The sequence below is a fragment of the Lepidochelys olivacea genome (assembly GCF_965140295.1).
Source record: "Lepidochelys olivacea isolate rLepOli2 genome assembly, chromosome: 8".
NCBI lineage: Eukaryota > Metazoa > Chordata > Testudines > Cheloniidae > Lepidochelys > Lepidochelys olivacea.
This window is the reverse complement of record NC_140418.1, coordinates 83,462,236-83,476,268: the sequence shown is the minus strand read 5'-3', so window position 1 is coordinate 83,476,268 and position 14,033 is coordinate 83,462,236. Positions and strand designations below refer to the sequence as shown.

Sequence of the window (14,033 nt, the reverse complement as noted above, 5' to 3'; positions counted from 1 at the left end):
AATATTGTAAGTATTGCATAAAGCTATTGACGTGTGATGACTAACATTCTTTCAAAGCAATCCACTGGCTAGTGCAGGACTGCACATTGGTATTAAAATTAAATACAACTTTTGTCAGTAGCACATTTTGAAGTGGAATCACTTGAGTGAAAAATGTTAACTTTTTTCATGGCAAACATACTAAATTTCTGCAATAACTTTTTTTGTTGTTGTTCCCAATAGCTGGCATGGTCTAGCCACTTCTATTTATTTTACATGTATTATTGAAACCAGAGTTTCCATTTACGTCCAGTCTACACTAAAGGACTGAAGTGTTTCAGAGCTTAACATTAGTTAAATCCTTCTGGTACAGTTAATTTCTGAACTCGTCAGTGTCGATGCAGTGGCCAGCCAAGCTTACCTAAGCCAGGGCAATGCCTCCATATAGGACACTCTACAACAATTGATGCCCACTGAAGCGCCTACCCACAGTTCTTTATACAGCACCCCTGTCAGACTATAGCAACAGGTGTGTAGTTAGCAGCAGTATGATGCAAACATTTTGATTTAAAATATAAATAATAAAATATATATATTCATTCTCTGACATGCATAATTGCATGTATAGTTGAGCTTGCTTAAGGGCCTCTTTCTTTATAACTTTCTCAAACTTTCACTTTTAGGCTTTTCTGATCTCTGCTCAGGTGAATTTGTCATTCTGGAAAGTCAGAATAAAAACATGTTGTATGTAAGTCAGAATAAAGACAACAGAGGGGGTAAAATCTGTCATTAAACTTTTTTTTTTTTTTTTTTTTGGGTGCAAAATATTTAGCTATTTATTGCATGTAAGAAGAATGTTTTTGGCTCGGATATGTCTGTTTCAGTGGCCTGGGATTAATCCCTTTTGATTTGATCAAAGTGCAAATTATTTCATGTACTTTTTGCCTGTGCATTCATTTGTTTAATAGGTTAATAAAAATTTCCCAGCATTGTTGTAGCCCTGTATGCTTGCTTAATTAAGATGACAGGAATTTTTGCTGGGGCAATTTTTTTTTAACCCTGTCATTCAGTGCACAAGTGTAGATTGAATGAAGTAGGGTCCTGGAGAAAGAACCCTCCTTCCTTCAATACATGTGTTGGAGAGGCTTGCCTCACTCCCTATTATTCTTGTGAGAAAGTGGAATGCATTCAGGCCCCAATTCAGCAAACCACTTGAGCGTGTTTAAGTCACGTGTTTTAAAGTTAACCATGAGCTTTGCTGAATTAGATTCTTAAAGTACATGCTCCATGAAGTCAGACTTTGCTGAAGCTATAAACATAATATATTTTTCAGAACTGAGTATACGTGCCAGCACATATGCTTAAAATAGATTTGTTTGCCAAGTGATGATGTAATCTCCCCTCTTGGTTATGCTGGACAGTGTATCTTTCTTTAAATGGGAAATAAACCAAAATATATTCCCTTGGCCCTTACTACTTACCTCAGGAAGCCTGTATGCCACTGTGATATAAGATTTAGCACTGGTTAAGGAGAGAAGCTTTTGCAAAAACCCTTCATTTAAAATATTGCTAGCACATCGCTGGCAGGAGCCCGTGCCTCAATGAGTGAGCATATTGTGTGGGGCTGTGCTCTTGTAGTCTCCAGCAATGAGTTTAACATTCTTGAATGTTAATTTACCTCTCTTCCTTTTTCAAAAGATAAAAATCCCCGGACATTGTTTTAAAAAAGCTTTCAAAGTACTGAGTAATTACTAGCAGGTTCTTGTCATTATTATGCCTCCCTGTTACTAATTTCCCCTCGTTGTCTGCTTATCTACCTGGGGCAGCACAGCAGAGATCCAGGAAGGTGGCAGAGAGCTGCTTAACAGAGGAACAATAGGTAGCGCAGATTAATACCCTGATTCAGTAGGGTACTTACGCAAGTGCATAACTTTAATCACATGAATAGTCCCATTGCATGCTTAAGTACCTTGCCTTAGAGATGAGAAGACCTTTGAACTTCAAGCCTAGTGAGAAGGATGCACTACCTAAAATCTCTGTAGATGTTCTTTGGGCTTCCCTTGTGGGTGAGTGAGACTGGAAACTGGAGGAGGATGGGGAGTTAACCTTAGAGGGGAAATTAAAAGTTTCTCTGAGTGGAAGCCCTGTAATTAATCTTCCTCCCTCTTCCCTTCCAAAAATGTGTTTGGTTTTTTTAGGTTTCAGAGTAACAGCCGTGTTAGTCTGTATTTGCAAAAAGAAAAGGAGTACTTGTGGCACCTTAGAGACTAACCAATTTATTTGAGCATAAGCTTTCGTGAGCTACAGCTCACTTCATCGGATGCATACTGTGGAAAGTGTAGAAGATCTTATTATATACACACAAAGCATGAAAAAATACCTCCTCCCACTCCACTCTCCTGCTGGTAATAGCTTATCTAAAGTGATCACTCTCCTTACAATGTGTATGATAATCAAGGTGGGCCATTTCCAACACAAATCCAGGTTTTCTCAAACCCCCCCCACCTCCCCCCGACACACACACACACAAACTCACTCTCCTGCTGGTAATAGCTTATCCAAATTGACCACTCTCCTTACATTGTGTATGATGATCAAGGTGGGCCATTTCCAGCACAAATCCAGGGTTTAACAAGAACGTCGGGGGGGCGGGGGTAGGAAAAAACAAGGGGAAATAGGCTACCTTGCATAATGACTAAGCTACTTCCAGTCTCTATTCAAGCCTAAGTGAATTGTATCCAATTTGCAAATGAATTCCAATTCAGCAGTTTCTCGCTGGAGTCTGGATTTGAAGTTTTTTTTGTTGTAAAATAGCAACTTTCATGTCTGTAATCGCGTGACTACAGAGATTGAAGTGATTGGTTTTTTTGTGAGCTCTGTATCTGAATATGTTAATTAATGTGCTATAAGACTGAATTTGAGTGGACAGATCGTTTCATAATTGCTGCAAAACAGCTCTGCACAAAAGTAGAGGAGGGACTGGATTCCAAAGCCTGTTTTTAAATATGAAAAGAACAGCTAAGAAAAGGCAGTGACATCTGAATCAGACGACTGAGGTATCTGGAAGTTATCATGGCACTCTGTTATAAAATTCCCAATCGACAGCCTAGATTTTTTTTAAAAAAGTATTCCTGGAATCTAAAGTAGATTGCTGTGGCCAAAATAGATTTAATGATTTCTAGGCTATGCAGAGAGGGAAGGAAGAAACGAGAATAAGCTATGTTGAAAGTCTGTTTGAATTAACTGTGAAGGAATTAGACAACCTCAGATGCCAAATCTCTGCTTTCTTTAATCAAATTAAATTTAAGTATAGAAGCCAAATGATACATGAATTATTAGGCTTCAAAACAAATGGGATGGCCAAAAGCCAGTCAAATTCTTCAGTAGATGTACTGGAATTTTTGGATTGGGATTTAAGAACATTAGTCTAAAATCAGACAAGATCCCCTGATTGTTGGCTTCAGTGCCTAGCAGAGGAAAAAAGCAGCACATGGACATTGTCTGCCTACATAAATGTTTTAAATGTGACTTAAAGCTTGTGAAGGGAACAGGATCTTTTATGAAATAAAAACTTGCTGGCAATTTGAAAGCAGGACTAAGAATTCACTCAATGGTATTGGGAAGCAACTCAGGTTAAGAAGTTATTTTATGATGGACTTCCTCTTGGGAAGTGCAAGAATATGTCAGACAGCAACTAACTTAGAGGTTTAGTACAGCTTAATTTGGGTTTACCAGTTTTAAATTCCAAGTTTGATTGTGTGATGGTAGAGTAGAAAAGTGGAACGTTAAAGGCACTAAACAAACAAGTGCAAAACATTTACTGTGTTGCCTGAACTCAACAAATTAGTAAAATGCTGTTGTTCGAAGAACATTTTTAATAGCTCCACTACTCGCTCTTTTTCTTACATTTAAAATTGTGCAGGAGGCAAAGAAAAGGTTTAATTGTCTAAATTCTGCCATTGAGTTTCTCCACAAAAGTTCAGCATGATTACCGTCAAGACAGTATAGTATAAATAATTTTATTATTCAGAGATTATGGCACTGAACCACATACAAGACTAACTTCTGGACATTAATTTACTATGCAAGCATAAGAGAAAATATCACATAAATATTGGTTACACACAAGCATACCATAAGAGCAAGAAGCCTTATTGAGAGTCATTGGTGGAAACTTATAATGTGCAGGTGTGAACAAACAAACGTAATTTTCAAAACAATTGAAGGAAAAGTGAGAACCTAAAAGGACCTCATTGTATATGGACCACAAATTACCAATTTCAGTAAAACTTGTTATATACGTCAAGCAAAGTTAATCAGTAACAGACAAAGAAAAGGTACAAGCTCATATTTTTATGTATGTGGGAGTGTGATCAGGTTTGTTTACTGAATATGGTTCTCTGAATAATCAAGGAGATGGTCCAAAGTATGGTGGTGGTTTGGTCTTATTTTGAGGTTTTAATTTTAGGTTAAATATTTAAATAAAATAGTAGTATTTCTTTTAGGTTATTTTTATTTGTATACATTTTAGAAGTTGGTAATTTGTCAAGAGCTAAAATGTAATTACACTTCAATTCAAAATATCAAACATAAGATTTTTTTTAAGCTCTAAACCACGAAGAATGTAGCTGTATTTGGTAACTGGTGTAACAGCCAGGCTGAGCAAACTGTCAATGGGGCAAGATCTGAGTCTCTTGCCCTTCTTTTGTGCTAACAACTGGAACTTTAATGTCAACTAAATGGGCCATTTGTGAGGAGGATATAACTTGGAGACTAGTGATTTTCTCTAAGGATTCTGAAGGACTGCAAAGGGATGCTGTGCTGGTGATCAGTGTGCTCTTAGAGAAATAGAATTTAGATAATACATGTAGATAATAGTTGTTACTTAAAATAATCCTGTTGGTAACTGTGCTAAATCCTTGTTTTTGATTATTGTTACATGGCTTCATCTTTAGGGGATATCTACTGAAGATTCACAAACTTCTTCTCTCAGGCAGATATGACTTTTGAAGTGAAGTTAACCAGTTTATAGGTGAATCTTGGAAATTTTAACTTCAATGCACCAAGAGCCAGTTCCTGCTTAACAGGACTGATTTTTTCCAAACCTTTACTTAACACCTTGATTAAAACTCCCCTGAGGAGTTGTTACGATTGTTGATAAAGGTAAATGAAGTTAAAGCAGCTTTGGGATTTTTTTGGACTCCTAAGTGACCTTGGATGCCCAAAGAGCTATGGTAGTAACGAGCACTTCATTTGTGACTGGCTAGAACACAGTGCCCCATTCTATTGAAATTAGATCTTGTTACGGTAATGCATTTGTGAGTTCAGAGTTTGATTATTGCAGCTCATTTCTAGGTGTGAAGCTTTGCATGAGAAAGCTGACTGATACAAAACACAGCAGCCAGTCTGCTTAGCCATATACTTCACTGTGAGCACATCAGCTTAAATCTCTGTACTCACCCACTCAGACCATGTTCCATTTCTTTAGAATTTTCAATAGCCTTTATTCTAGTTTTAAGTCAACTTTAAATTTTAGGGCACTTTGACAAGAAGTGGAGAACTTAGAGCTAGTTTACCAGCATATGTGGTCTGTAGTTAGTACGTTCTTCAAGCAGCTGTTCATTCCTAGACTCTCATTTTGCTACTGTCTCTTTTCTCGTGTTCTCATATCTACGAATGTTCTTGTAACACTTGCACAGTATACACTTCAGCTGTAATTTAATTTGTACCCTAAAATTTTTAGAATGTACCCTTCTTGTAGTGTATTGAAGGTGTTATGCACCTTCTTAGCTGATGGAGTTTTGGAGGCTAAGAGCAACAATAGGAAGCCAGGAATATCTGATAAGCAGGTTTTTTTGGTTTGTAAAGATTGATTTTTGAGTGAACCTGTGTCACTTGCCGGAAGACTTAATTTTCTATCACTCAGTATTAATACTTTCCTTTGAATTGGTTTGGTGTTATAATCCTATGAATTTTATGCCATTCTTTGTAAATAACAGTACAGGAATATGCATTTTTTTGTGTTTAAAACAAAAACTGATATTCCACATTCAGTTTAAATTTTAAAAATATACATTGTTGAAACCATGCACATGTCAGAAAATTCAGAATTACCGTTCCTACTATAAATGTAAGTCAGCCAATTTGCATGCACCTGTGCATCAGAGAAGGAAGATTACCATATGCAGTAATACAGCATTAGCAAAGAAACTTCCATTTACTGAAGTTTATAAGCTTATATAAAAGGTGAATTTAAATAAAAATTAAGAGAAACCGTGTCTACAACAAAATGTGTCCTATAGAGCTACCCTTTGTCTGGGAGGATAGATCATGTTCTAAGTATCTGGGTCACTGTGTTATGAGTGCTAAATACCATATTTAGGATCACAAAAATCTTCTGTTTAGTCTACCCCTTATACTATCTCTAGAGACCACCACTGTCACTGAACTATCTTGCAAGGAGTACTAGAGAGCAACTTTGTCTACACTCTTCTCTTTCTATCAACATCACACAGAACAACTTTAAGGAGGATACTAAAGCTTAGGGCTCCCACAAAGTATTGCCGCAACATTTTGTTTTATCAACCTACAAAGAAGGCCGGAAGTTGAGAGTGACCTTGACAGTCCGTAGGTGAAAGCGCCAGTGCCATCTGCTCCGTGTGGATAACTTTAATGGGCTGTATCTGGAAGTTGGGGCGAAAATCTTTTTACTCCCACAACGTGTCTTGCTGTTACAGTTTGTGTTGGTTTGTACATATTTTTAAATAAGGAAATCAACTGGCACATAGAAATAGCATTTTTGTGGAAAGGTCGAATAACTTGGCATCTAGGAAAGGTATGTAAGTTGCTAATAAAACTAGTAACTGGTCTCAAAGATTTTGACAGACATAAAAATATTTCCTAAAAACGAATGGCTGTAGAATTTTTAAAATATTATGTCTGGTAGACAGTTATTTACCAAGGGATCAACTTTTTAAAAGTAATTTAAAAAAACTTACTGTTTTCAAGATAAAATTTTCAAAAACGCCTACGTTCCACTTTCAATGGTCCTAAGTGACTTGGGTGCTTTAGAAATTTTTTATCTTCAGTGTCTGAAAAACAAACAAATCAGTTGGCAAAATTATTATTCCTAGTAGCATAGTCTGTTCAAAAGTGTGCATAACAAAGACTAATGTTCGAGATTGTTTGAACTTTTAATCTCTGCCTTCAACTCTTCTTAACTGTAACTCCACTTTCTCTTGTAAGCTTTTCCATAGCATGAACTCCATTATAAAAGAGGGATTGGCTTGTGACACTGCTTCCATGATTCACAGTTGCACAGACTGTTTCCCCTTCCATTCAAAATTCCAGAACCAGAGCCCCACGTATGCTACAGCAAGCCAGGCCTAAACTCTGCAGCCAAGTCCCTAGAATCAGTGGGAATGTGGTGCAGCAAGCTGAAAATTCTCTGGCTGTTTCATTTACATTAGGAACCATTTTTAATAATTTCTGTTTATAGATGTTCATATTTAATCAATTCAGTGGCCCCTGTGTTGTGATGAGAGACATAATCTATGTAATTTAATGTCAAGATTAAGATTTGTAGTTTTCAGAATGCTGAAGATTTTTATCTTGACTCATGATTACATAGTAGTCAGAGACTAATGGGAGGTTTTGGCAGCAGGGTAAAGGTACACATGAGAAGATATGGGAGACCTTATCGGATTATGAGATAAGCATACAGCAGGCCTTCCGGGGGTTCTCGCAATACATTTTTTGGTGGCCTCAGAGTGCGGCCATCAACTCTTGCTGGTGGTCGCACTGACAATTTTTCTTAAAATACTTTTTGTTTTTACTAAAGGTAATTAATATGCACGCATACATGTCCAAATCATTGTAATTTATTTATGTAGGGTTTTTTCAGACTCAGTAATAAAAATAATGTTGTCTCTCTTCATTACTGTACCTAAACAGAATAGAAACATAAATAAGGTGCTTTGCATATTCTTGTCTTTTTGTTGTTGTTTTGCTTTTTTTCATTGCTTTTTTTTTTTTAAAGACTTGCTAGCTAGTAAGTCTGCTGCTGTGAAAAGTGATATTTGTATGTTTGTTAGTATCACTTTTCACAGCAGACTTATTCAGCCCCGGTAAGCCCTGAATGGGGAGGTGGGCAGGGAGGCAGCAGGGCCAAGGGACAATGGTGGGGGTGGTGAGCCTGGGGCTGGAGCCTGGAACCTTAGCATGTTGCCACATGGATGGAGCCTGAAGCCCTGTGGTCAAAGCGCCCGCCCCCCCCCGGGAAGGTGGGGAATTCACCAGCTGCCTGCCTCTCCAGCATTTGTGTCTCCGGAGGGGGGCAGGGCCCATCTGCTGGTGGCCCTGGAAGGTGGGCAACTGGTTTGCCCGCCTTCCCCCAAATCACAGCCCAGGAGGCAGGGGCTTTTCTGGTAGCCACAGGTGGTTGCATTTGAGAAATGCTGCCTTAGGCTATATCTACACTTACACTGATATAGTGGCATGGCTTCAGTGCTGCAGCTGCACCGCTATGGCGATGTATGTGTCGCCACTCACTACAGTGAGGGGAGGGGTTCTCCTGTCACTGTAGTAAATCCACCTCTCTGAGAGTTGGATTCTTCTGTCAGCCTAGTGCCATGTACACCAGGGGTTATGTTGGCTTAACTTTTTAGTGTCAGGCCTAGCCTGATTCTTATTTATACAAAGACTGCTTTACCCAGATCTTTGTGTAAATGAGAATCAGGTCCTATCTAGGTGTTTCTGCTAAAGGGATCAGCTGTGAAATGGTTAACGTTAATACTTGCGTTGTCAGCAGAGGTTTCAGAGTTCAGCTCACTGAAGTGAATGTGGCAGTTCACATCTCTCAGACCAATTGTAACTGGCTGTCTGCAGACTCAGGAAGATCTGGAAGATAATACTGAGTTGGCTTGCCATTAGCTCTTGATTTAGAGCAGTGGATCTCCACCTTTCCAGACTACTATACCCCTTTCAGGAGTCTGATTTGTCTTGCATACCCCAAGTTTCACCTCACTTAAAAACAACTTGTGTACAAAAACTAAATATACAATGTCACAGCCGCTATTCTGAAAAATTGCACATTTTCTCATTTTTACCGTATAATTATGAAATAAATTGATTGGAATATAAATATTATACTTACATTTCAGTGTACAGTATGTAGAGCAATATAAACAAGTCATTATCTGCATGAAATTGTAGTTTTATTGACTTCGCTAGTATTTTTTATGTAGCCTGTTGTAAAACTTTGCAAATATCTAGATGAATTGATGTACTCCTGGAACACCTCTGCGTACTCCCAGGGGTACACATACCCCTCGTTGAGAACCACTGATTTAGAGGTTTTCTTAACAACCATGAGGGATCTAAACTTTCAGTTTAAAAATAGTTTCTATTATGGAACACAGTTCTGTGGTAAGGGTCAATTCTATGGAAAATTCTGCAGCCAAACTACAGCTGCATGGAGCCCTGCCTTTAACATCCGTATTACAGCTATAGCAATTGCTTATGTGGAGAAGTAATAAAAAAGCATTTAATGTATTTTTAGATGGGTATTAATGCAAATTATGAGCTAGAAATAAGGAGGAGGCAGTATCGGTTTACCAGCCTGCTTTCTGTAGACCTCCAGCAAGTGCTTTGCAAGCCACCAGTGGTGTACAGTTGAGTCTGAGAACCTCCGCTGTCCCAGCTTTCCAATTTTCAGTACAATATATGATTGTTTCTTGATGCTTGGAAAATCCACCAGGATGTTGTAATTGTTTTGTTTTCTTATCTTTAAGAAGGCTAGCAGAGAGAGAGAACACACAATTAAAAACAATTAGAGTATCTGACAATCAGTGCTTTAATATGAGTGTGATAATACACCCCATATTCTTCATAGAGATATTGTTGTGATATGAATATGGCATAACTGAGTTGTATTTTATGGAAGATTGATCATGTGAGTTATCATTGGAAGGGTTATGACTGATTATCCTATTTGTATGCATGTATCATTTTTGTATCTGAAGTTAGGAATATGGACTATATCAATTGTAAAAGTGTTTGCACCTGGGGAACGCCCACCAGACAAAATGCAAGCAGGCTGGCTGGTTAGTCAATGGGCCATTAAGGAGAACAATAGGACTTCAAAGATTCTAATCTCCCACCTTCTTGAGAAGCTTCCTGGGATGCTGCTTTGACACTGCAGGGTCATGTGATCATGTCACCTGGTATTGGGCCCCATCTTGGCCTACTATTTTTTTTCCAGTAAGAGTGAGTGGGAAACAAAGGATTCCTGCCATATGTAAATCCTATTTAAGGCAAGTTAGTGAGTTAATCTAGGTCGGTTCTTCACTGAATCCCCACCCAAGATGACTGCTGAAAACATCTAAGACTGATCTGGGGAAGAAAGGACTGGACCCAGGCAAGAAGGTGTCTGGCCTGTGAAAGGAATATCTGGAGTTCTAAGATGCAAGTAAGAGGGGTTTGTCTACAAGAAACTCTACAACCTGCTTAAAACAACATTTAGGGTGAGAAATTACTACTTGTAGCCAGTTTCTTTAGTGTATTAAGCTCAGTTTGTGTGGTTCCTTTATTTGCTCAGTAATCTGCTTTGATCTGTTTGCTATCCCTTATAATCACTTAAAATCTATCCTTTGTAGTTAAGAAGCTTGTTTTTGTTTTCTATAAACCAGTTTGTGCAATTCATAATTGAGGGACAAAAAACTGTGCATATCTTCCGCCACATTGAGGAAAGGAGCGAATTTCATGAACTTGCGCTGTACAGTTTTCTGAGCAGGGCAAAACAATTTGGGGTTTACACTCCAGAGTGGGTATGCACTTGAGTGCTGGGCAATTCCCAAGCTGAGTTTTCCCATGCACATCTGATATCAGTGTCTGTGTCTGTCTTTCTGCAGCTGGGTGTGGCCCTACCTGCCTGTGTGCTGGAGGAAGCTGGCACAGCAGGACAGGGTGAGGGAGCCCAGGCTGGTGGAACAGGCAGGCTCAGTGGTACTCCGGTACATCAAGTGGCACCCCAGGGGGGAAATCCGTCACAATGTGTAATAGTGAAATTGTGATTTAAAGTTGGAATCAGTCTAACTGAATGCAGTATAGCAATATCTAACAACACTTTTGTCCAGACTTTTAATATTATTTTTCCTTGGGTCTTCTCAAAGACGGATATTTAGTTTGATATTGATATTGTTGATTTATTGATACCTAGTGCATAATTTGTTGAGCTGCCATTCTAAATCTATAACAATTACTGAAATAATAATGTGGATTGTAGCATTTCAACTGATGAGTAAACCATTCCAGTAAAACTGGCATGCAGCCACTTTGCTGTGTAATAGTGTTTTTTATAAAGTATAATGATAGTAACTGATCTGGATGACATTGGGTAGCTCATTGTTGCTGACTGCTGGAAATAAAACAGACTTTTTAGCAACACATGTGTAATGTTTGAAGGTAAAGGAATCCAAGATAAATGTCTGTGTTCTGTTGAGAATGTAGTGTGAAGTACATCAAGCCAAGATTTGACTTAATGACTTATGAATCTAATCCTTCTGTGAAAGTGCTTCTGCATGATTAAAACAAAACCATATATGCTGGCAGCGTGTACAGCAATTCTTGAAATCTGAAATAAGTTAAATGCAGATTGAAAGAATTTGTATTGCAGATTAATAGAATGTGATATTAGTGGAAAATACAGGCTTTGTTGAAGGTTTTAAAAATCATAATGCTGGTAGAAATTTTTCTGGATGTGTGTGTTTCACTGAAGAGGATTGTGGGGAGTTAGGAGAAGTGTTTGCGGGGGGGGGAGGGGGAAGGGTAAATTTTCCCTTGCAGTTTCCTTTTAAGAGCATGAGAACCAGAAAATAAACTGATTTTACTCTGGTTACCGTCCAAGCTGAGTGAAATGGAAAAACTACAGAATTGGGATAATTTAAAAAACAAAACAACAACAAAAAACCCGAAACACAACTTTGTGGCTTGGTTTAACTAGAATTAGAGTTTCTGTTTTCTTCCTTTTTTAAATGATCAGTGTAACTGAGATCACACAGAACATTGGTCACATTATAAAATTTTTTTTGAAGGATATGTATATTTAAAATATAACAAAAATGAGTGGAAAGCAAAACCTGAAGCAATAAGATGCATTGAGTATTTCTAGGATTCTTATACTTTAGAGCTCATTGGATGTATCTAATTAGGTGTTTTAAAGTCGTTTAAAATTACCTTGTTTTTTTTAAAAACCTATACCACACATAACATGTCCTGATTACTTTAAAAAAAAAAAAAAGCTTTTATTTGACATTTTGTAAGGTTTAAAGTCTTAGTTGATTATTTAAATTAGTTTAGTGAAGTAGTAGATCTTTGAGGAGAGAAAAACCGCCTCAGAGGACAAAACCCATAAGACATCTTTGGATCTTTCTTGCTGTTTTTTCCCACTGGAAGTCTCATATATGGCAGAAGTTGATGTTTATAAAGCCACTCTGTGAATAAAAACTGGGGGAAAAAACCCAAATCTTGCGTGTGTTGGGGAGAAGAGTAAGGGTTTGGTTTGGTAACTTTTTACTCTTATAGCTGTATGCTGTAGCATTCTAGGTACCTCAACAAAATAAATGCAATACTAAAACTTTAAAGTTTTCAGTGCATCCATTATATCAATTTCCTTAAACAACTTTTACATATAAGATGTATGACATCTTATTGTTACAAAGTTAAAAGGAAGGCCGCCTTAAATGCCATTTTAATTCAAGACTTGTAACTAAATCAATAGACTGTCAAAGAAAATGACAAACTGGTAAATTGATTTCTTTTCATTTTTAAGATAAAGATACCGATATAACTGTGAGGGATAACACAGAAGATTTCTGTCTGCGAGATACACTGAGCATTGCATCAACAGACTCCTTTGTTTCAGCAGCTGAGGTAAGAGTCAGAAGGATTTCTTCTTTAACCATACTAGAATCTTTCTTTCATGAAAAATAAATAGATTACTAGTGTTTCTCATTTCTTACTGTAAATTAAAAGATACTAATTTTTGTGGGGAAAATAAATGGCATCTTACATGAAAAAAATGCCTCCCTCTGTAGACAACTTCCTAGTACTTTTTTTACTTTGGACCGGTGGAGTCACAATCACACTAATTCCTGTCCTCTTTGTTTTGCTTTCAGAACTGTCATTTTAGTGCTTTTTTTGTCACCTAGAGGCACATTCCATGAGTTAGCCATCCTTCTAAAAATGAATTGCTAACCACTGTAAACAACCATCTTTCTGGGTATCAGAGCTGGATATCTATGAACACCTATAATGGTTCTGATTACTGAGGAAGCAAAATTTAGACGGGACAGTACCAACCATCTAAATAACTGTATTATTTTGCTCCTGCCACCTACCCATAATTTGAAGGTTTGGGGGGAAGATGCTTCACTTGTGAAGTGAATTATCTGAAATTGATTGCAATTAAACTCTTGAGCATATGTAACCATCCAAGATTTCCTGAGTTTGGCAGCTCAAAGTAATTTGCAGTCCTATGGGGAAAAGTAATTTCTAACAAGAAATATATCTCCTGTGACTTGTTGCCCTTTCCTGTAATTTGGAGAAGAAGACTATCCAAGGTCCCTTCAGATGAGTGAGTGCTGTCAATTCAAGAGGATACAAAAAAAAAAAAGATACCCCATCTCCCATTTTTTTACATGAGCTTTCCTACTATTTAAGCAGATATGCAGAGAATGCACTCTGTTATCTTGTGTCTGCTTGGTAACAGGCCGGGGACACAGTCTTTCAGTAAGAGAGATTGATATGTTTTGTGAGGGAGATTCTTCGTATCCTGAGCAGTGTTCCCTCTAATTTTTGACAGACAATGTGCGCAAATAATTTCTTCTGTGCAAATTTTTGACAGGCTGTGTGTGCAAAACATTTCTTCTGTGCAAATTGTTGTGCTTCTGTACAAATTTTTGTGCGTGCGGTGTTTCGCCATGTGCGTGGGGTTTAGGATCTGTGCGCGCCCACACACGCGCACAGGTTGGAGGGAACAGTGATCCTGAGCCTAA

At 37.9% G+C, this 14,033-nt stretch overlaps 1 protein-coding gene across 7 annotated transcripts in view; it reads left to right on the top strand.

Annotated features, from left to right (window-relative positions):
* MIGA1 (mitoguardin 1) overlaps positions 1 to 14,033 on the top strand; it is a 54,983-nt gene that overhangs the window by 20,853 nt on the left and 20,097 nt on the right. For all 7 annotated transcript variants that reach the window (XR_014712715.1, XM_084637115.1, XM_084637112.1 and 4 more), the window contains one exon: positions 12,809 to 12,909. Coding sequence is in view for 6 of the 7 variants with exons in the window: in XM_084637115.1 (XP_084493241.1) it covers positions 12,809 to 12,909 (101 nt within the window). In the remaining variant the exon portion in view is untranslated. The remainder of the gene's footprint in view (positions 1 to 12,808; positions 12,910 to 14,033) is intronic.